Source organism: Mirounga angustirostris, unplaced genomic scaffold, assembly GCF_029215605.1.
Source record: "Mirounga angustirostris isolate CCGP_5_RB_7025 unplaced genomic scaffold, mMirAng1.0.hap1 SCAF_4, whole genome shotgun sequence".
NCBI lineage: Eukaryota > Metazoa > Chordata > Mammalia > Carnivora > Phocidae > Mirounga > Mirounga angustirostris.
The window spans coordinates 146,691,904-146,714,219 of record NW_026991712.1 but is presented as its reverse complement, the minus strand read 5'-3'; the positions used below and the strand labels follow the sequence as shown (position 1 = coordinate 146,714,219).

The 22,316-nt window shown below is 50.7% G+C and overlaps 1 protein-coding gene across 1 annotated transcript in view; it reads left to right on the top strand.

Moving 5' to 3' along the window:
* Nucleotides 1–1,771: 1,771 nt before the first annotated feature.
* MROH7 (maestro heat like repeat family member 7) overlaps nt 1,772–22,316 on the top strand; it is a 43,288-nt gene continuing 22,743 nt past the window's right edge. The window contains exons 1-11 of the mRNA XM_045895415.2: nt 1,772–3,002; nt 9,341–9,414; nt 12,525–12,599; nt 13,933–14,012; nt 14,295–14,424; nt 16,465–16,560; nt 17,069–17,173; nt 17,384–17,519; nt 19,432–19,544; nt 19,908–20,084; nt 20,514–20,668. Coding sequence (XP_045751371.1) covers nt 1,772–3,002; nt 9,341–9,414; nt 12,525–12,599; nt 13,933–14,012; nt 14,295–14,424; nt 16,465–16,560; nt 17,069–17,173; nt 17,384–17,519; nt 19,432–19,544; nt 19,908–20,084; nt 20,514–20,668 — 2,372 coding nt within the window. The remainder of the gene's footprint in view (nt 3,003–9,340; nt 9,415–12,524; nt 12,600–13,932; nt 14,013–14,294; nt 14,425–16,464; nt 16,561–17,068; nt 17,174–17,383; nt 17,520–19,431; nt 19,545–19,907; nt 20,085–20,513; nt 20,669–22,316) is intronic.

Genomic DNA, 22,316 nt, shown 5'->3' with positions numbered 1-22,316 from the left:
ATGGAATCCAGAGCCATATGACTCCACATCTATGGTATTTCTGAAGCCAAGCTATAAAGAGGCACAGCAAAATTTATAGAATGAGTAAATGATTTAGTGAATGAGTTAGTGTGTGAATGAATAATACATGAATAAGCGATGAAATGAGCTAGCGAATGAATGAGTGAAGAAGACATAAGAAGAGGAAGCAAGCAGCTTATTTACTGAACAGTTCCTGTGTGCCAGGTGCTATGTTAGACTCTCCGAGGTCTTGCTGCCTAGTGGAGAGACCAGATATTATTATGTGCCAGCAAAGGAGAAGTGGACACGGTACCCTGGGAACTTACAAGTGGACCTCACCTTTCTCGGGGACCTGGAAGGCTCTTAAACTGGAATCTGAAGGGTGAAGCCATAGGTGCTAGCCAGGGAAGGAGTCTGGAGAAGGGTACGCCTAACTCCTGGAAGGCCCAGACCGAACCCGGGAGCCTGGCTCTTTGGAGAAACACAGAAGCATTGAAGGGTGGTGGAGTGGAGTGGGGAAGAGAGTCTGGAGGGGCAAGAGGAGTGAAAGGGGCATTAAGGCCAGACACAGAAGGGCCTTTTAGGTCCTGCTGAGACCTGGGAATGTTGTCCTGAAGATAGTGGAACGCCATGGAGGAGTTTAGGTGGATGAGTGGCATAAAGAGATGGTCTTGGCTTCCCTGAGGGCTGGTAGGGTTGGTGACATTCTTTTCCTTGACCTCCACTTCCTTAAGTATATAATGGAGCAATAATATCTAACTTCTAGGACTCTGTGTGTGCGGTGGGGGGAGGGGGGCAGATTTGGTTAGCAGCTGTGCATGTCTGGCCTAACTTTGCTCAGCAAGCATTGAGAAAACACACTTCACCTGACTCGGTCTTCTTCTGTGTCTCCTCGCAGGGGCCCAGTCCTGCTTAAGAACACCATGAATGCAGGTGAGCTCTCCCAGTGATTCCCACAGGGAGAGGAGACCAAGGGTGGAAGTGGGGTAGGGTGGGGAGAGGGTTGGGGAATTCACCCTGCAGTCCGATTGCTGGCGTGAGGCGGGTCTGGTTTGGAGGACTGCCCCAGGTTCTCCTCCCAGGTAGCCTGCCCCACCCAGAATAGGCAAACTGTCAAGGCCAGTTCGTAGCCCTGCCAGGGGCTGTTTTGGGAACCCAGTGCCACAGCCATCTGCAGAGTAGTTCTAGAAATTTAGGCTGGAAGTAGGGTAAACCCTAAGGAGGCTCCTTCTTGCCCTTTTCTACCTTGGTCTAGTATTTATGGACTTCCCACTGGGTGCTAGAGGCTGGGGATGTCCCAGGGACTAAGATAAGCATGGTTCTTGCCACCTCTTCCAGAGGCTAGACCACGAAATGGGTCACTGGAATAAAGTAGGATGAATATTTTGCCTGGGGGAGTGGGCTTGGCAAAGGACAGCGGGAGGAAGTTCCAAGCCAAGGGAATTGCACTGGTTAAGGGTCAAGCGCTGAGAGGAAGCAGGGTGTGGCCAGAGACACCCCGGGGCATCTGGCTGCGACCCAGAGTGCAAGGCGCAGAGCTGTGTGGATGGGGCTGGAAAGGTGGGCTGGGCATGGTCACGACGTACCTGGAAAGTCATGCAAGGGCTTTCATCCTAAGGATAGTGGGGAGCCATGGAAAGGTTTTAAGCATGACTTAGAAGGTGAAGCATGCTGAATTTGCCTTTTTCTCTCTCAGGAGCATTGCAGGGAGCTCAACAGTTGGCTATTAGAGAGAAGGAAGCAGAGGCATTGAGAGACCGCCAGACCGGGCATGGCCCTGAACCCAGGGGCTAGTCTGGTCCCCTGTGAAAGCTCGAAGATGACACCTAGTCTCAGCTTCACTGAGGCCTCAGATTTAGGCTCCAGCGCCATCTCTGGGCCCCACTCAGACATGGGCCTTGCTCCTCTCATGAACCCACCCCTGAATCCTGGCTCAGCTCTTGTTCCAGACCTTAATCCAAGTCTGAGTCCCGTCTCAGAGGAGGCCCCTGGCCTGGTGACTGGTAACACCCTCAGGCCTGTGGACAGCTGGACTGTGGGCCCCGCCTCCCTCCAGATCACCACTTCCCACTCAGGTGAAGCCCTGGGCCCGAGTTCAAATCAGGTCTTGAGGCCTACCTCCCAGAGGGCCCCAAGTCCAGCCTCAAACCTCGTTCTGAGCCCTAGCTCTTCTGAGGCCCAGGGTCTGAGCTCAGGGAGCCACACAGGGCCCAATTCTGAGGAGGCTCTCAACTCCCTCCCAAGCAAGATTTTTGATTTGGGTCAGAGTAACTCCAATCCTTCCAGGCCTGAAGCAAACCCATTTATAAGGCCCCATTCAAGAGAAGCCCTGGTTGTGGGCCAATGCGTCTCCAGGCCAGGCTCGAAAGCACTCCTTACTCCAGCCTCAAACTCTTCTCTGGACCCAGACGCCAACCAGATACTCTGTGTGGGCTCAAGAAACACCTCTAAGCTGGACCTGCATGCGGCTCGAGGTTCTGGTGGGACCCTGATCCCAGATGCCAACGAGACCATCACTGCGGTTTCACATAAGATCTCCGGGTCTGTCTCAAAAGGAGCCTTTGGTGCGGCCTGGAACACGAGTTCCAAGGGAACCATCAATGTGGCTTCGAATGGCAATCGCAGGTCTGACTTGAACATGACCATCACTCAGGCCTCATGCTTGACCCTGATTCCTGGCTCTAGTGACGGTATCAGCCTGCACTCCAGCACCCATGGGCCCAACTCCACCCTCTCTCCACCCTCGTGCATGACCCTGATCCTGGGCTCCAGTGAGACCCTCAGCCTGGGCTCCAGCCTCATTTTCAGTGACACCTCCACCCTGACACTGAACAGCCAGCAGGATTATTCTGAGGACAACAGCATCCATGCCATACCCTTGGATGAGAATCTGGGGAGCTGGGGCGAGATGGTCAGCACTGAGACTGGTCAGTTCCCGCTGGGGTTCCCCACCTGTAACACCACAGACGAGGACACCACAGCCTTCCAAAGCATCCCAGAGGGTGAGCACAGCAAGGGTGACAGCCCCAGAGAGGGCACTACCCTGGAAGAATTTTGTATTCAGACTTGTAGGGCAGGGAGGCTAGAGAAGAGGAGTGGGACGAGGAAGGAATAGCCTGCAGTGGACAGCATGCAATATATTAATTATACACAAGAGATCTAGTGCTCAGCCTCTGTTTGCTGTGTGACCTGGGAGGAGCTACATAATCTCTCTGAGCCTCAATTTCCGTAACTGAAATAACTCCATATCATAACACTTTTATTATGTCCAAATTATGAGTCACACAACTAACTATACATTTCTTTCAAAATATAGGCCTGTTTCTTTCCAGTTAAATTTCGGACCTGGCTTCTCAGGGTCAAGTTTGACCCATGGAGCAGGCAGGCTCTAGGCTCAGCTCACCTCTGTTGAGTGTTTGACATCCTCACTTGAGTGAAGCCTTGAAGTCCTGTCTGGAGCCTCCGCCTCACTCACCTGGGATACGCAGGAGTTCTGAAAATTAATCCCTTGTCGATTATTGATGTTGTAAAGACCTTTTCCCAATTATTTGTGTATCCAAATATTTTTGTTTGTTCATGCACCAATACCACATTTGTGATTTTTAAAAATATACCATGGCTTTGTAAATATGTATTTACAAAGGTACAATATGTATCTGGTAGGGTGAGCATTCCTCTTTGAAGTTCTTCTCAAAATTATTCTGAGGACAATAGCATCCACACTGTGCCCTGGAGGCTATTAGTAGACCCTCATTCTTCCATATACGTTTAAAAACAAAAAAAATTTTTTAAAGATTTTATTTTTAAGTAATCTCTACACCCAACGTGGAGGTTGAACTCACAACCCTGAAATTAAGAGTCACATTCTCCATTGACTGAGCCAGCCAGGTGCCCCTTCCATGTGCATTTAATGTTTGTTTGTTTATTTATTTATTTACTTACTTATTTTTTCCATATGCTTTTAGAATACATTTGTCTAAGTCCTCAAAAAGTCTTTCTGACATTTTTATTGGAATGTTATTGATTTATCCGTCTATTCAAGTTTTCCTTTATAATAGGATATACCCTTTGCTAGAATTTAAAAAATTCTCCATAAAGGTCTAGTGCTTTTTTTTGGTAGGTTAATTCCTAGGTACTTTATAGTTTTTATTGCTATCACAAAGCATATCTTATCTTCTTTTTTTTTTTTTTAAAGATTTTATTTATTTATTTGACAGAGAGAGAGATAGCAAGAGCAGGAACACAAGCAGGGGGAGTGGGTGAGGGAGAAGCAGGCCTCCTGCCGAGCAGGGAGCCCGATGTGGGACTCGATCCCAGGACCCCGGGATCATGACCTGAGCCGAAGGCAGACGCTTAACGACTGAGCCACCCAGGCGCCCATATCTTATCTTCTAATACAATTTCTATTTTGTGCTGGTGATGCTGATGATATAGAGGAACTTGATGCAAGTTGGTTTTTTCTTTTTTAAAAGATTTTATTTATTTATTTGAGAGAGAGAGAGCACAAGCAGGGGAGGGATAGATGGAGAAGCAGACCCCCCACTGAGCAGGGAGCCCGATGTGGGGCTCGATCCCAGGATCCTAGGGTCACGACCCAAGCCGAAGGCAGCCACTTAACCGACTGAGCCACCCAGGTGCCCCGCAAGTTGGTTTTTTCTTTAAACAGCTTTACTGAGATATAATTTATATAACTATAAAATTTATCCACTTAAAGTGTACAATTTAATGCTTTAAAAATATACGCAGTGTTATGCAACCATCACCACCATCCATTTTAGAACATTTTCATCACCCCAAAAAGAAACTCTATACCCCTTAGATGTCATCCCCAACCCATGACCCCCAGTCCCAGTCAATCACTGATCTACTTTCTGTCTCTATAGATTTATCTATTTTGGACATTTCGTATAAATGGAATCATACAATATGTGGTCCTTTGTGATTGGCATCTCCTACTTAGCATAATGTTCTCAAGGTTCATTCATGTTGTAGGGTGGATCAGTACTTCATTCCTTTTTATGACTGAATAATGTTCCACTGTATTCCACATTTTGTTCATCCATTCATCAGTTGATAGATATTTGGGTTGTTTCTACCCTCTGGCTATTTTGAACAATACTACTATGAACATTCATACATAAATTTTTGTATGGATATGTCTCCATTTCTCTTTGGTATACACTTAGAGATAGGATTACTAGGTCATATGGTGACTCTATGTTTAAGTGTATGATTCAGGGGCATTAGTCACACTCACAATATTGTACAACCATTACCACTATCTAGTTCCCAAACTTTTTCATCCCTCCAAATAGAAGCTCATACCATAAAGCCACAGCCCCCTATCCCTCTCTCTCCAGGCTCTGCTAAACTCTAATCTTTCTTTCTCTGTGAATTTGCCTACTCTAGATATATTATGAAAGTGGAATCATATAGTTGACTTTTTGTGTCTGGTTTATTTCACTTACCATAACGTTCATCTATGCTGTATCATGTATCAGTACTTTGTTTTTTTTATATGGTTGGACAAAATTCCAAGATGTGTACCACATTTTATTTGTCTGTTCACCCATGGATGGGCACTTGGGATGTTCCCACTTTTTGGCTATTGTGAATAATGCTGCTATTATAAACATCAGTGTGCAAGTACCTGTTTGAATCCTTATTTTCAATTCCTTTAGATATATACCTATGAGTGGATTTGCTGGATCATCTGGTAATTCTATGTTCAGCTTTTTGAGGAACTGCTAAATTATTTCGCAGAGCAGCTGTACTATCTTGCATTTCCACCAGCAATGTACAAGGGTTCCAATTTCTACACAATTAATCTCTCCTTGCCAACACTTGTTATTTTTCTTCGTTTGAAAATATTTTTTATAATAGACATTCTAAAGGCTGTAAAGTGGTATCTCATCGTGGCTTTGATTTGCATTTCCCTAATGATGACCGATGTTGAGCATCTTTTCATGTGCTTATTGGCTGTTTGTATGCTTTCTTTGGAGAAATGTGTATTCAAGTCCTTTGCCTATTTTCAAATTTGGTTGTTTTTGTTGTTGTTGAGTTTTAGAAGTTCTGTAAATATTCTCTCCCATTCTGTGAGTTGCCTTTTCATTCTCTTGGGTAGTGGTTCCTTTTTTTTTTTAAATAAGATTTATTTATTTATTTATTTGAGAGTGAGCACGTGCGTGCATGAGCAGGAGAAGGGGCAGAAGAGGAGGGAGAGGGATAAGCAGGCTCTGCGCTGAGCTCTGAGCCACTCACAACCCTGTGATCATGACCCAAGCCGAAATCAAGAGTCTGACGCTTTATCTACTGAGCCACCCAGGCGTCCTGATAGTGTTCTTTGATGCACAAAAATTTTAAATTTTCACCAAGTCCAATTTATTTTTTCCTTTATTGTTTGTTCTTTTGGTGTCATATTCATGAAATTATTGCCATATCCAATATCACGAAGGTTTCCTCCAATGCTTGCTTTTAAGAGTTTGTAGTTTTAGCTTTTAATCTTAGTCTTCAAGTCAATTTTTGTATATAGTGTGAGGTAGGGGCCCAACTTCATTCTTTTGCATGTGGAAATCCAGTTTTCCCAGAATCATTTGTTGAAAAGGCCATCCTTTCCCCACTGAATGGTCTTGGCACCCTTGTCAAAAATCAATTGACTACATTTATTTCTGGGCTTTCTATTTTATTCCATTGGTCTATATGTCTGTCCTTATGCCAAAACCACACTGTCGTGATTACTATAGCTTTATAGTAAGTTTTGAAATCAGGAAGAGTGAGTCCACTAACTTCTTGTTTTTGTTTTTTTTTTTTAAGATTATTTTGGCTATTTAGGGTCAATCTTTGCTTTTTATTTTTATTTTAAGTTTTATTTATTGGGTGCCTGGGTGGCTCAGTCGGTCAAGCATCTGCCTCTGGCTCAGGTTATGATCCTGGAGTCCCAGGATTGAATCCTGCATCGGGCTCCCCGCTCAGCAGGGAGTCTGTTTCTCTTTCTGACCCTCCCCCCCTCGTGCTTTCTCTCTCACTCTGTCAAATAAATAAATAAAATCTTTTAAAAAAATGAAGTTTTATTTATTTAAGTAATCTCTACACTTCATGTGGGGCTCAAATTGACCCTGAGATCAAGAATCACATGCTCTTCTGGCTGAGTCAGGTGCCCCCAATCTTTGCTTTTTAATAGGAACATTTTGCCCATTCGCATTTTTTTTAAGATTTTATTTATTTATTTGAGAGAGAGAGAGAAAGCAGGGGAAGGAGCAGAGGGAGAGGGACAAGCAGACTCCATCCCTGAGTGGGGAGCCTGAGTCGGGGGCATCCCACAACCCTGAGATCACTACCAGAGGCAGAGGTGAGGCGAAACCAAGAGTCAACGCCCAACCAACTGAGCCACCCAGGCATCTGTTGTCCATTTGCATTTTTAAAGACAACATGTTTTCAAATTGTACTAGCCTTTTAAAAAACCTTTTCAAGATACATAACATGTATCAGTAAAATATGTAAAGTGTACTACTAATCTCAAGTACAGCTTGATGAGTATTTACATATGTATACATGCTGGAGCCTACCACACAGATCAAGACAGAGATCTTTTCCAGCAGCCCAGAACCGTCCCTTGTGACCTTTTCCATTTAATATCCGTCTCCTGGGGCTGGATTTTTCAACCTTGGTGCTACTGACATTTTGTTAGATAATTCTTTGTTGTGGGGATGTGGGTGTGGGTGTGGAGGGGCTGACTTATGCATTGTAAGATGTATCCCTGGGGGCGCCTGGGTGGCTCAGTCGTTAAGCGTCTGCCTTCGGCTCAGGTCATGATCCCGGGGTCCTGGGATCGAGCCCCACGTCGGGCTCCCTGCTCCACGGGAAGCCTGCTTCTCCCTCTCCCACTCCCCTTGCTTGGTTCCCTCTCTGGCTGTGTCTCTCTCTGTCAAAGAAATAAATAAAATCTTAAAAAAACAAGATGTATCCCTGGACTCCACCCAATAGACGTTAGTAGCACTTAAACCACCTGTTTGTAATAAACGCTATGTGGGGAGGTACTTGGAAACTATGTAAATATTCCATTCCTCATCAAACTTTCAATGTATTCGTGTACTTGTTTATATTAGTATAGACTCATGATTTCTTAGGTTATTCAATGAACTATAATCTGTTGCTACCACTATTTACTGTGATACCCAAATCGTCTCCAATTTGGCCAGTGGGATCCCCTTTAACCAAGCTTTTATGTCCCTTTGACATGTCCCCATCATTCTTTGAGCTCTCTTGTTTTCCGGTACCAGATGTCTCAGGCTCATTCTGCCCAAATCCCAGGCTCAGCCATTTCTCCGAGAAGGTTTGTTCCTTTCAGTGGAAAAGGTACCTAGGAGACAAGATCTTGGAGCAGGCCATGTTCACTACTATTGGTGTCTCTTCCTCTCCCTGTTGGCTCCATCCTCCAGAAGCCTCTGGTAGCCGAGATGGCCCTGAACCAAGTTCCAGGCACTCATAGGCCCTCAGAAAGAAAGAGACCCATTTTCTTTTGGGTTTCCCTCAGTGCTCTTAAATAAGGGGCTCTATTGGTCCTGTTCAGCCAAGTGCCCATCCCTGGGCCAATCACTGTGGCTGGGGGCATGGGATGCTTTTATTGGCCAAGCTTGGGTTCCAGGCCCACCCCTATCTGAAGAAGGGGTGATGGGTGGGCTTGCGTAATCCAGCTTTACTAGCTACATGGAAAGGGTAGACCACAGGGGAGAAGGGCCTCTTTCACCAGAAGAAAGATGAGGAAATCTAGGCCTGACAAAACAGGTATCTACTATAACAAATCAGTTTGATTATACATTGTGATAACAGCTGTAAGAAGAGAATAGGATGATGCTCAAGAGGATTGTAGTGAGTCCTCCTTTACCCTGAAGGTCAGGGAGGCCTCTCTGCGGAGCGGCAGGCAAGCAGAGATTTGAAGGAGGGGAGCCCCAGCTGGGCCAGTGGGGTGTGGTAGTGGAGTGGCCCAGGTAGAGGACACCACCTGTGCAAAGGCCCTGGGCGGGAAGGTTGCCCTGGCCTGGAAGGAGGACAGTGTGGCCAGAGCATGGTGAGCCAGAGGAGAGCAGCAGGAGATAGGCTGGGGAGGTGGGCAGAGGACACTGATCCCACAGGGATTTGAGGTCCTGACAAGAATGGAGGCATTATGCTCAGTGGAATGGGGTGCCACTGAAGGCTTTCAGGGAAGGCAGCTCAGTCTGGCAGCTAGGAAAACAAGGATTGGAGGGGCCCGGTGGGGGGAGAGGAGACAGGACTATGGCACCAGATCTATATCAGATCTTTACCCTCCCTCTTGTCTCCTCATTGAAACTGTGACATTCAGGAGTCTTCGATGGAGTGACCTCATGCCTGGTGAAGGTGCCAGGGAAGAGAGAAGATGACAACAAGATGGCTCTGGTATGCTTCCTGCCCAACCCCCAGCTGACTTCCCCAGGGTGCCCCCCCCCCCCACTCCCCAGCCCCAGTGGTCCCTGTTTCTCTGCTCGGCTCTTCTTTTCTCCTTGGGACTCATCACCATCTGGTATACACTATGCTTTGCTACTTCATTTGGTTTTTGTTAGCCTCTCACACTGGAATATGTCCTTTATCAATCAGGGATTTTTTTAAAAAAAGATTTTATTTATTTATTGGAGAGAGAGCGTGTGCACATGAGTGGCGGGGCAGAAGGAGAGGGAGAAGCAGACTCCCCTCTGAGCAGGGAGCCCGAGGTGGGCCTCGATCCCAGGACCCTGAGATCATGACCTGAGCTGAAGGCAGACATTTAACCGGCTGAGCCGCCCAGGCGCCCCCTAAATCAGGGAGTTTGGTCTCTTATTCCCAGCTCTACTCCCAGCATCTAGAACAGTGCCTGGCACATCATAGGTGCTTAATAAAGGTTTTTAAGCACTGAAGGAGGCCAGAGAAAGCCGGCACCTATAGGACTTGGTGAGGGCCAGTGGGGGCAGACTGGGCAGGCTGCTGGACATGAGTGTGAACACACACACAGTCAGGGAGACTGGCTGGTGGACGGAGGCTGGAGGTGGGATCCACCCAGGCCAGGCCGTGCAGGAGGGAGGCCCTGCCCTCAGGCTGCTTCAGAGGCAAACTCCAGTCCCTGGGTGCCCCAGGGTGGGGCATGGGGAGAGGGTGCCAGGAGTAATAAGAGGTCTGGCATTTTAGGAGTTTCCATTCTCATCCCATGGCATTCCTCCGGTTGTCCACTTTGTTCTTGCCACACTGGCCTTGGTTTCTCACACATGCCATACTCATTCCTGCCCCAGGGCCTTTGCACTTGTCCTTTCTGCCAGGAAGTTTCTTCTCAGCTACAAAATGGGCATAATAAAGTTGAAGTGAGGCCTAGTTTGGGGAGATAGGCAGACCTTCCTCTAGTTCTTCATGTGGTTACGTCCTTTTTTTTTTTTTCAAATGATTACCTCTTTCTTGTCATTCAGGACTCAGTCCAAATATCAACTCTTCTGAGATGTCTTCTATGACCATTCAGTCTATAAGCTATCCCTCTATCATCACTTTGACCGTTTAAGTTATCAGTTTTTATTTAGCAAACCAACCTAAAACTTAGTGGTCTAAAAGTTTACTCCGCTGGGGGAATAAGGACTGAGGGGCCCAATTTCTCATGATGCTGAAATTTTTGAAAAATTTTAATTTTAATTTATTTTTAATTGAAGTGTATACAATATTATAAGTGAATATTATAAAATATAATATATATTCTATATTATACAATATTATAAGTGAATATAGTATTATATTAGTTTCAGGTGTACAACATAGTGATTCAACATCTAAATACATGACCAAGTGATCATCAGGATAGATCTAGCTACCATCTGTCACCATACAAAGTTGTTACAATATTTTTTTTTAATTTTTTTTTTTTTTAATTTTTACTTATTTGCGAGAGAGAGAATGAGAGAGAGAGAGCACATGAGAGGGGGGAGGGTCAGAGGGAGAAGCAGACTCCCTGCCGAGCAGGGAGCCCGATGCGGGACTCGATCCCGGGACTCCAGGATCATGACCTGAGCCGAAGGCAGTCGCTTAACCAACTGAGCCACCCAGGCGCCCCCCAGTTGTTACAATATTATTAACTGTATTCCCTATGCTGTACATTGCATCCCTATGTCTTAATTATTTTATAATGGGAAGTTTGTACCTTTTAATTCCCTTCTCCTATTTTGCCCAGCCCCCCCACCCCCTCCCCTCTGGCAACCACGAGAATGTTTCTGTATCTATGAATCTGTTCTGTTTTGTTTTGTTTGTTCGTTTGTTTTGTTTTTTTACATTCCACATGTAAGTGAAATCATATGATATTTGTCTTTCTCTGTCTGCTCTGACTTATTTCACTTAGCACTACATCCTCTAGGTCCATCCATGCGGTTGCAAGTGGCGAGATCTCATTCTTTTTTATGGCTGAGTAACAGTCCATTGCGTGTGTGTACATATAGATCTCAGCCACCTTCTTTATCCATTCATCCGTCGATGGACACTCAGGTTGCTTCCGTATCTTGGCTGCTGTAAATAGTGCCGCAGTCAACATAGCAGTGCCCACATCTTTTAGAATGAGTGCTTTTGTTTTCTTCAGCTAACCATCCAGAGGTATGACAATTCTGCAATGGTCTGGGCTCAGTGATGTGGCTCTTCTGCTTTGTGCTGTAGACTGAGGTCACTCGGGAGCAGGGGCTGGGACATCCGAGATGACCCTCATCTGCCACATGCTGTCATCATTCCCTATCTAGCTGGGCTTCCTTGCAGCACGGAGGCTGGGTTCCAGAAGGAAAAGACTGCCAGTTTCCTTAAGGGCTAGGCCAGGAATTGGCACATCATCGCTTCATGGCCTTCTGTTCGTCCAAGCAAGCGATGAGATGAGCCCTGATTCAAGGGCTCTCCGTCCTCTTGATTGCGGTGGCGAAGAAAGTGCGGCCTCTCGCACTCACCACACCGCCCGTCAGGTTCACTTGCTTTGCTTTCTTCACTACATGAAGTTAGTTTATCTATTCCTTGAGTTTTTCTTCTTCTACCTTAAGATAATGAGAACTCATAGATTAGTTGGACGTTGGTAAAGGTATTCCCTCTCTCAGGTGGCAGGATGACTTGACCTGACTAGGATGTGCCCTTAAGAGTGGATACTAGAAAGCCCTTAAAAGGTATTACTAGTCATGGGATTTCGGCGGGAGGTGTCAGCACCTCTCCTGTCCCATCAGCTCCTGCCTCTTCTCCCTCAAGGGAGCAAGCCTGGAGAGGGGGTGTGCTTGGCAGTGCCTGAAATCTGGTCTTCCCCCAAACGCTGCCCTTCAGGGATTATCCAACCCCTCCCCCGCTTCCACCACAGTCTTCCCAAATCTGCACCCCACCCCAAGTGCCCCCGTGGTTTCTCATTTCTCTGGAGCCGATGCTGGGGGCTGGCGGCTGGGGACGAGTTGGCGGTGGCTGGTGGGGGTGTGCGGGCTGTCCCTGAGGGCAGGGGTCAGTGCGGCTCTCACCCTGTGGCTTTGCCCTCTGCTGCCTCCGAGGTGGAGAATGTCATCACCCTCCAGAAGTGCCAGGAAGGGGAAGGCGAGAAGAAGACCATGATGAAGAAGATGATGGTGTGGGAACGCCGTGCGGGTCTGTGGCATTGGGTGGGGAGGAGGTGGGAGTCCACCCACTGATGAGACAGGCTTGAGGTGGGAGGAGGACAGAGGAGGAGGCAGGACGCTTGGATGTGAGCCTCAGCCCACCTCTAACTGCCCTCCACCCCCCGAGGGAGCTCGGCAGGCCATTTTCCTTCGGTGAGCCTGGCCCTTTGCATCTCCTCAGTGCCTGTGGTAATGCCTGTGCAGGGGCTTGCTCGTTGGGAGGATGCGACCTGGTGGCAGATCACTGTAGAGCCCGGGCCCCGGGACCAGTCGTTACTATTTAATACATTCTTTTCCCAGAAATTCCTCCTGGTGGGAAACTTCCAAGAGTTTCCTTATCATTTTGCAAAATACATTCACTTCTCAGTTATCCACTGGAATGGTTTGGGCCACTGAAGTCCCCAAAATTGTATTTAGTTTTGGGTCCCTTAAAGATCAAATCCTTGCCCTTGATAACTTCATTTCACTAACATTAATTGAGCACCTATTGTGTGTAGATGGGAGATGAACAGTGAGAAGTAATTAGGATGTTTTAATTTTATTATTTATTTATTTTTAAGATTTTATTTATTTATTTGAGAGAGAGAGAGCCTGCATCCGCGTGCAAGCATGAGTGGGGGAGGGGCAAAGGGAGAGGGAGAAGCAGACTCCCCACTCAGCAGGGAGCCCAGTGCGGGGGCTCGATCCCAGGACTCTGGGATCAGGGCCCGAGCTGAAGGCAGATGCTTAAAAAATTGAGCCACCCAGGCGCCCCTATTTTTTATTTTTGAAGATTTTATTTATTTATTTGAGAGAGAGAGAGAGAGTGCATGCACAAGCTGAGGGAGGGGCAGAGGGAGAGAGACAAGCAGACTCTGCACTGAGTGTGGAGCCCAATGCAGGGCTTGATCCCGGGACCCTGAGATCATGACCTGAGCTGAAGGCAGATGCTTAACAGACTGAGCCACCCAGGAGCTCCTAGGACAGTTTTAAGGAATTCAAGTGGACCCCCTTCAGGAGCCATTCATGGTGTTTTTTGCTTTGGGCCAGTCCACGGCTTAAATATTCCCACGAGGCTGCTGAAGCAGTTCTTGCTGGGCCCTAAGTGTGGGATGTGCTTGGTGGCCTTGAACTGAGCTCAGGACGGGGTTTGAGCCGTGAGCTGGCTCTCCCCACGGGAGGCCCTGCATGGTGTAGAGGTGGGGAGTTCTGTCCAGGCTGAGGGGCTGCCGCGGCCCACGCCCTATGTGGAACAGTGCCCTTGGTCCTGGTGGTCTGCAGTGGCCTTGCCCCCTCATTGGCCCCTCTGTGATCCCCTGTCCAGAGGCAGATCCGGGAGGAGCCACTGGATTCCCTCTCAAGCACCGTCCGCTGGCAGGCCATGGAGACCCTGACCCAGCTGAGGTGTCCACAGCCCCCTCCCTGACCCCCAGCCCTTTCCCCTCTTCCCTGGGCTCCACCTGTCTCCTCTGGGGCCTGTCCTCAGTGCCCCACCCACTCGGGGGCCTTTTCCTCTCCCCAGGCCCAGTCCTCCACACCCACTTCCCTCCTCCCCACTTCCTCTTGCTCAGGCCATGCCCAGGCCCCCAGCTAGGTGCCCTCCTCCCAGCCCTGAATCCTTACCTTCCTGCCTCTGGCCCCAGGGCCCCTCCCTCACTGAATGTCCTTGCTTTCTGTCTCCGCCAGTCACACCCAGCCTGTGCTGGGTGGGCAAGAAAGATCAGAGCTGGTGAACACGTGTGTGAAGAGTGTGTTCTCCCTCCCCTCTGTGCAAGCCATGCAGGAGAAAGACGAGGCCAAGGCTGAGGCCATACAGGTGAGTCCTCAGGGCCGTCAGTGTCCTTAGAGTAAGGTGCATTTCTGATCTCCCAGTGGGGAGAGAAAGAGCGTTCCAGAAGGTAGATGTGAATCTTCACACTCCTACTCCAAACTGGATGAACTCACCTCTCCTGGCCTGAGCAGGCACTTGATAAATATTTGGTGAATGAGTGAATCTTCAGAATAAGGGATTGCTCATTTGGGGTGCTCTGTCCACTTGTGGGTTCTGCCCTAAGAGAGGGATGTGAGCACGTGTTGGCATGGCCAGCGGAGGTGGCCAGGAGTGGGAGGAGGAGGGCTGAGGACTGGGTGAGCTGGGGTGAGGGTAGAACCTTAAGGGGCTCCTGTGAGTGTCTTCCAACTCGGCAGGGTGGTCCCAGGAGAAGTGGGTAGAGGTGACCCTTAGTGTAGGATGTAGGGTCAGTGGGGGAGGTTTAGGGAGAGGAGTTTCAGCCAGGAGGGAGGCACATTTATTCATCCTTTCATTCACTCCAAAACCACCAGGGGCTGGGGGATACAGTAGAGGGAGGGCAGGGGGGAGATGGACATTGTCAAAGAATCATACGAATAAATGCACATTTGCAGCGGTGGTAAATGTTGCAAGCAAGCCTAGAATGGGTGTCCTGGCCTAGGTGGGGGTCAAGGGTCATGGTGCTGCAGCTGAGAGGTTAAAGAAGAGCTAGTTAGCTGGTGGGGGAAGGGGGGATGGCAGAAGGAAGGGCATGCCAGGCAGAGGGAACAGCCTGTACAGTGGCCTGAGGCCAGTGAGAACATGGTGATGGCAAGGATGACAAGAGGGCACTGTGGCTGGAGCGCAGAGGTCGAGGCAAGAGTGCTGGGAAGCGAGGCTGGAGAGCACTGGCAGCATGAGGGCTCTGGGTCCCGGGAGGTGGTGCACTGAGACAGGACCGGAAGGAAAGGTGGGGAATCCCTGCAGCCTGGGAAGAGAGCAGGCAGCCCTCTTGCAGTACCAGGCCCAGACAGCAGAGGTCAGTGCTGCGCAGTGATGGGCCAAGGATCAGAGGGAAGGAGGAGGTAGTTGGTAAGTGGGGCCAGCTTGGTGGTTGTGGTGTAACCCTGGTGTGCACAGACTGGGGAAGCCTGGACAGGGACAACCTGGGAGACAGACAGATGTGACGAGCTGGCAGAAGGAAAGGAGCCAGGGGACAGAGGGTCTTCCCAGAGTGGCTCAAACCCACTCTTCCACCTTGTGTATGTGTAATGCCTGCATCTTCCTAAGACTATTCTCAGACTGTGGTGTGGCTAAGGGAGCGGGAACCTGGGCAGGCGAGACATGGCTCCCTGCAGAGGCAACTTGGAAAATGTATTTGGGTCTAGGAGCAGCAAGTAAAAAAAGCATCCGAGAACTTCCCAGAGACGTTAATACAAGTAAGGCTGGCCCCCGCATTTATCTGGCTCTTAATTCCCCCACCCATCCCCTCATTCGTTCCTCACGACTCGAAGCCGCCTTGTCGTGGGAGCTGGGACAAGTGCGTCCTCATTTGCAAAACGAGAAAAAGACTTTGAGGACGAAGGGATATGGTTGTGCGAATCACCAGGCACTGAGCTGGCCCGTGGTAGAGTCTCAGTCAATGTTGGGGTTCCTCTTCCTCCTCCTTTAAGGTAGGAGTGCAGGGATAATAATCACCAATTTTTTTTTAAAGATTTTATTTATTTATTTGAGAGAGAGCGAGCGAGCGCAGGAGGGGCAGAGGGAGGGAGAGAATCCCAAGCAGACTCTGCGCTGAACACAGAGCTTGACGCAGGGCTCAATCCCAGGACCCTGAGCCAAAACCAAGAGTCTGACACTTAACCGACTCTGCCACCCAGGCGCCCCACTGATTTGTTGATAAGGAAACTGTAACCCATAGGGGGGTGGAATAATTTGTCCAATATCACACCTCAAGTTAGTCTCCGAGGTGGGGCCAGAAAGCAGCTCTCATGGGTCCGAATGCTCGTCCCCTGACCCATAGCAGGGGGTGCAGGCCGGGTCTGCTCCAGAAGCCTCCTAGTGGCTTGGTCCTCCTCCTGTCCACAGACACTTTACCGTCAGACCCTGGAAGGCCTGCAGACACTGCTCAACGCCCTCTTTGTGGAGGACCCCACTCCTGCCGGGCTGAAGAGCATCTTGGAGGTGTGGGGGCAGGAAGGAGCACCAGGGCAGAGGGGAAAGAACAGGCTCCAGAGCGGTGGGGAGGCTGTGCCCAGAAGGAGTGGTCTGACTTCCAGATGTCACCTTGTGCTAGTGTTCCACCCCTGGGTCCCTCTTACAGGCCCTGTTCCAAACTCCTGTCCCTTCGCTCTCTCCCTATCCCCCATGCTCCTGCTGTAGCAGCCCCCATGGCTTTGCCTTCTCCGTTCTCATCCCTCTCTCTCTCTCTCTTCTATTCTCATGACTCTCCACCTATCATCTCTCTCCTCTCTGACCTTCCTCCTCCCTCTGGTCTTCCAGTCCTAGCCTCAGCTTCTGGACCCCATGTCTCCCTATGCTCCTGGAGGAGGGAGAGGAGGGGGGCTGTGGACTGTTGCCTTTATGCCCTCCTGGAAGCTTCCTGCTGACTGGTGAAGGCTGACCTGCCCACCCAGGCAGCAGAAGGCTGGCCTCCAGCCTGTGGCTCTGAGTCTCGCCCTTGTCGTCACAGCCCCTGGGGCCCTGGATGAACTCCGGGAAGGCCCATGAGCGAGCACGGGCTGTGAACAGCAATGTCTCTGTGTTGAACCACACGCTTCTGACCCTGCCTTTCTTTGTGAGTGGCCCCTGGGAGGGGAGGACACTCTTAGGGAGAATCTTCTCGGCTCTAAGGGAGCCGGTGTAGCTGTCCCGAGGTTCCCAGGTGGTCCTCGTCATCTTCAGAGGGCTCTCCTATCGGGGCCAGACCATCCAGCTCTGTTCACTAATTACTGTATAATAGTATTGAACCCATAAGACTCAGTCCCTGAAGTTATGACACAAACAGATGACCTCGGGGTTCCCGGCGCTGGGGCTTCTGCTGGGGAGGCTCATCCTTCGCATCGGGGATCCTGATGAGGAGATTGGCCGGGAGGCTCTGGACGGCATCGTCATCCTCTACACCATCCTGGAGCTCCAAAAACGTAAGCTCTTTGGAGAGCCTCTGAGGCAAGCCTTGTGAGCAGGTGCTCAGCCTGGGAATGGACTAGAGCCTTGGCAGCAAGGCACGGGGAGAAGGTGGAGGAGCCAGCGAAGTGGCTGTTGGGGTCTGCAGAAGCCAGTGTGAAGCCGCAGTCCCCACAGACCCAGAGGACAGAGGCGACAAGCAAACCTATCTTGATTTAAGCAGTCCTTCCATCAGAGCCCCTCCTCATCCTTCCAAGTGTAATCTGTGACTCTCACCGGCCCATTCCTGTGACGGCGCCACGCACATGCAGGCGTGCTGGCCCTAATGTGCCGAGAGCAGGGAATTTGTCACCGCTGCATTCCCACGGTCTAGCCCTGGGCCTGAGCACAGGTGGGTGCTCAGTGAATGTTTACTGAGTGAATGAACAAAGAACAGGTCCCACGTTAGAATCTGGAGCGGCTACAATGTGTAGACGCAGCGTTAGGGAGCTGGGGACGGGCAGTGGGCTCACCGGCATCGGGCTGGTACTGTGCCATCTTGGCAGCTACCTGCTCCTTCCTTTCTCCGCGGTCCCAACCCTGTCCAGGCCTTTGGCATGTTGTTTAAACTTCCCTGGCTCCGGAGGCCGAGTGACCTGGCAATCTGAAATTGCAGTTAACTGGCTATCCTGTGTTTTATCTGGTGACCCCAGACCCACACTGTTAGACTCTCAAGGGTGAAGTGGTTTGTCCAGACCCCCTGAGTGGAGGGAGCAGCAAAGCTAGGCTTTGATCTTGGGTCTCTCTGATTCCAGGTCTCAAGCTTCTTTTCTTTACAGATAACCCACACATTTGGTCCTTAGGGTTCCTCTGTCTCGATGGCCCTTTCTTGTGTTTATGTCTTGCGTACCCCAGGGGATCCAGGCCAGGCCGCAGTCAGGCCTTAGGAAATGAGCCTAAAAGGTGTTTCCTTCAACAGAAAATATGAAGCCACCTTGTGCCAGGTCTATTCCAAAGGCACTGAAAACAGCAATGAAGTTAAATAATCCTCCCTGTTGAGCTGCCCTTCTCACTGTCAGGAGACAATGAGCAAAATAAACAAGTGATAGGTATAGTGAAGTCAGATAATGAGCACTTAAGAAAACAAATCAGAAAAGGGGGTTTGGGAAGGCCAGGTAGGGGGGTTGCAATTTAAAGAGGTATCACCGAACACCCACCAGAAAGCAGAAATCAAACCAACAGCTCACTGGTGGGATGCGGACCCACGAGAACTCTCGTGCACTGCTGGTGGGCACATAGCTGGGCCCGACGGAAAACCATTTGGCAGCATCCCCTGAGGCTGACCCGATGCCTACCCTAGGACCCGGCAAGTACGCTCCTGGCTACATACCCAACACATGTGTACATACATTTCACCAAAAGGCATGGACTAGGCATACCAGAATGTTCGTAGCAGCACCAATAGCTGGACGTGACCCAAAGGTCCATCAGAAGTAGGAGAGAGACATAAATTGTAGTGTATTCCCACCATGGGAAATGATGCAGCACCACGAACCCATGAGTCAATGCTACCTGCAACAGTGGATGAATCTCCCCCACATAATGTTGAGGGAAACCCAGGCACACAGGAGAACATGCCACATAAAGTCCAATAGCAAGAAATCTAACCTGTGGGTTTAGGAGTCAGAACAGTGGTTACCTGGGTGGGGGAGGGGGCAGGGGACTGGAAGGGAGAGCAAAGAGGGGCCTCTGGGATGTTGATCATGTTCTGTTTCTTGATCATGTTCTGTTTCATGTTCAGGTGCTGGTTACCTGGATGTGTTCATTCCGTAAAAATGTACCAAGCTGGTTATCTATGATTTGTGTACTTCCTCCATCTGTGTTTAACAAAAAGTTAAAAAAAAAAAAAAAATAGGTTGGCCAGGCCTCACTGAGGCTTTCTTCTTGCAGGATCCAGAGAGAAGGAAGAGACCAATAAGGAGGAGCTATATGAGAGCAACAAGCGATTCCTGGGGCCCTACAACCCTGTCAGCCCATGCCAGAATATTCTGCGCGTGATTGCGGTGACCGCCCGCTGCCCACCAGCTCGGGGCCTTCCTGGGAGTGGGGGAGAGGGGCAGTGCCAGCCCACCCTAATGTCTTCTCCCCCGCTTCCATCTTTCCAGGCTCAAGTCCCCTTTAAGGAAGCCTTCCCCAACCACACAGGCCCACCCTGAGTGCCCCCTCCTCCTCTGGTCCCTGCCCAGAAGCATGTTATCCCATTCTGGGGGCAGGGGCCATGTCTCCCCTTCTTCTGTAGCTCCTCCCCAAAGGGTTGGACCCCCGCAGAGTCTGCACGGCCTGCCCTGCTGACGTCTGCATGTATCTGGTGGTGGCTCGTTTGGGGTCCGTCCACGGGTGTCTGTATCTCTGTGCCTTTGTTTCAGGAGTTTGGAGACTTCCTGGGACCCCAGCAGATAAAGGACCTGTTACTAGCAGCCCTGGAAGGCTTGAAAGGCAGCTCAGAGGCCGGGGGGAAGGACTCTGGGGAGATGATGCAGCTGGCCTCAGAGGTCACGCTCAGCTCGGTGCTGGAATGGTACCGCCACAGGGTGCTGGAGGTGGTAAGGCTCCCTGGGGGCAGGGTTGAGCCGGGAGAGCCCCCAGGGATGAGACCAGCCGTCTGGCAGCGGCAGGGTGGGGGGTGCGGGAGCCCCTAGCACTGGGGGGGCAGGGGTGGTGGTGGCTGAGTTCTAGGTGCCTCCTACTTGCAGGTGAGGAAGAACTCACTTACTGATCTGGGCGGGGGTGGGGAAGGCAGTGAGGACCATTGGCTGTCTCCCAGGCAAGGAGCAGGTGCGCTGCTGCCCGCCCCCTCATCTGTCTCTTGTTGCCTCCTCTCTCTCTCTCTCTCTCTCTCTCCCTCTCCCCCCTGCCCCTCTATCCTGCCACCCCCACCTCCTTCCTCCTCCCCTCTCCCTGCTCTCCCATGCCTGCCTTGGCTTCTCCAACTGGCCGCCTGGTTGCTCACGGCCACTCTGGCTGTGCCCCAGATCCCAGAGATCATGCAGGGCATCTACGTGCAGCTGAACCACATCCAGGAGCCGCGGGCCCGCGAGGTGGCCCTGCTGCCCGTCTCCCTCCTGGCCAGCTCCTTCATGACCGAGGTGGTTGTGGCCCTGCTCATGTGCCCCCTCCCGCTGGACAGGTACCAACGGAGGCGCTCCCGCCACCATACCTCAGAGGGTTGGAGCAGCCCCCATCCTGGGCTGGGAACCTGTCCTTCCACCCAGAGCAGGCCCTGGCCCTCCCAGCTGGCCCCTTTTCCGCAAGGTCTGTGGTGCTTATGACAACCATTAAGCACTTCCGAAGCACCGCTGGGTGTCTGAATGCAGAGCATTTTTTTTTTTTTAAGATTTTATTTATTTATTTGAGAGAGAGAGAGAATGAGAGACAGAGAGCACGAGAGGGAGGAGGGTCAGAGGGAGAAGCAGACTCCCCGCCGAGCAGGGAGCCCGATGCGGGACTCGATCCCGGGACTCCAGGATCATGACCTGACCCGAAGGCAGTCGCTTAACCAACTGAGCCACCCAGGCGCCCCTGAATGCAGAGCATTAATCCCTTCCCTCAGTACAACAACCCCACTCTGCAGATGGGGAAACTGAGGTGAACTTCCTTGTCCTCGGCACCCAGTGAGCAAGCAACAGGATGAGGACCTAAACTCAGATTTGACCAGCTCTAAGCCCAGAGCCCTAAGGAGGCCATAGAAAGGAGGCCTGAGTGTTGGTCCTGACTCTGCCTCCAGCTGTTGTGTGGTCTTGGGTAGTTCACCTGCCCTCTCTGGGCTTCACTTTCCTCCAAAGGCAAAAGGGGGAAATACTCCCTGCATGCTTCCCACTCCAGATGGCTGCTCGTGACAAGCAATGTAGCCAGCTAAGCTGAGTGCCTGCCCAGGCCTGGATGGTGTGGGAGGATGCCCCCTGCTCTCAGCCTTAGGGGAGCTCGTGGTCTGACGGGCAGAGGACACTGTGGCCAGAGAGACCAGACTGACTGCTCCAGCCTCCCAGCCCAGGAAACACTCCCACATCTTTGAATGACCAGAACAAGGCAGCAAGTATACGGCTCACACCTTCAGATAGTTGTACGAGAGTGCATGCAGAATCGTGCCGAGCTGGGTGATGAGCTATGCTTCTAGTAGGGGACAGTTGGCGTCACTCATAGAGGCCAGGGAGACCGGCTGGGAAGGTGAGGGCCGGGGGACACGTCCCCGTGCTCCCACCTGGAAGAATTTCACCCTTTCTGGCCCCCACTACCCCCCACCCCCCATAGGGTTTCTTTTTGGAATCACCAAACCTTCAGACTCACAAGACTGGCAGGGCCACACCTGACATTGGAGTTGCTCAGGCCGTAGGACAGAGCAGGGGCAGGGGCTCCTCCTCCCAGGAGTCCTTGCGGCAGCCCATGCAGCAGGCCAGACAGAGCCGGGACAAGATGGAAGGAGGCCCGGCTCTCAGGTGCCACGCCGGTGCTTGCGTGAGCCCGAGAGAGATGGCCTCCTACCATCTTGTGCCCGGGATGCCCTCGTCTTCCCTCTGGGCTTAAGAGCTGGACTCTTGGGCCTCCCTGGTGAGAGGGGTAGGGGCTGCCCTGGCTGAAATGTCTCCTAAGAACTGCTCTCTTACAAAAGATCTGCAGACTTTGCTTCTGGGGTCCCCACGGGGACAAGCCCAGTCCCAAGAGTCACTGCTCCCTGGGAAGCTCAATGCTACAGCGTCCTCTTCGGTTCTTATGGTTAATTTATAGTTCCTCCCAGCCCAGATGCAATTTACCAATTGGGTCATTTTTACCATAGGCAA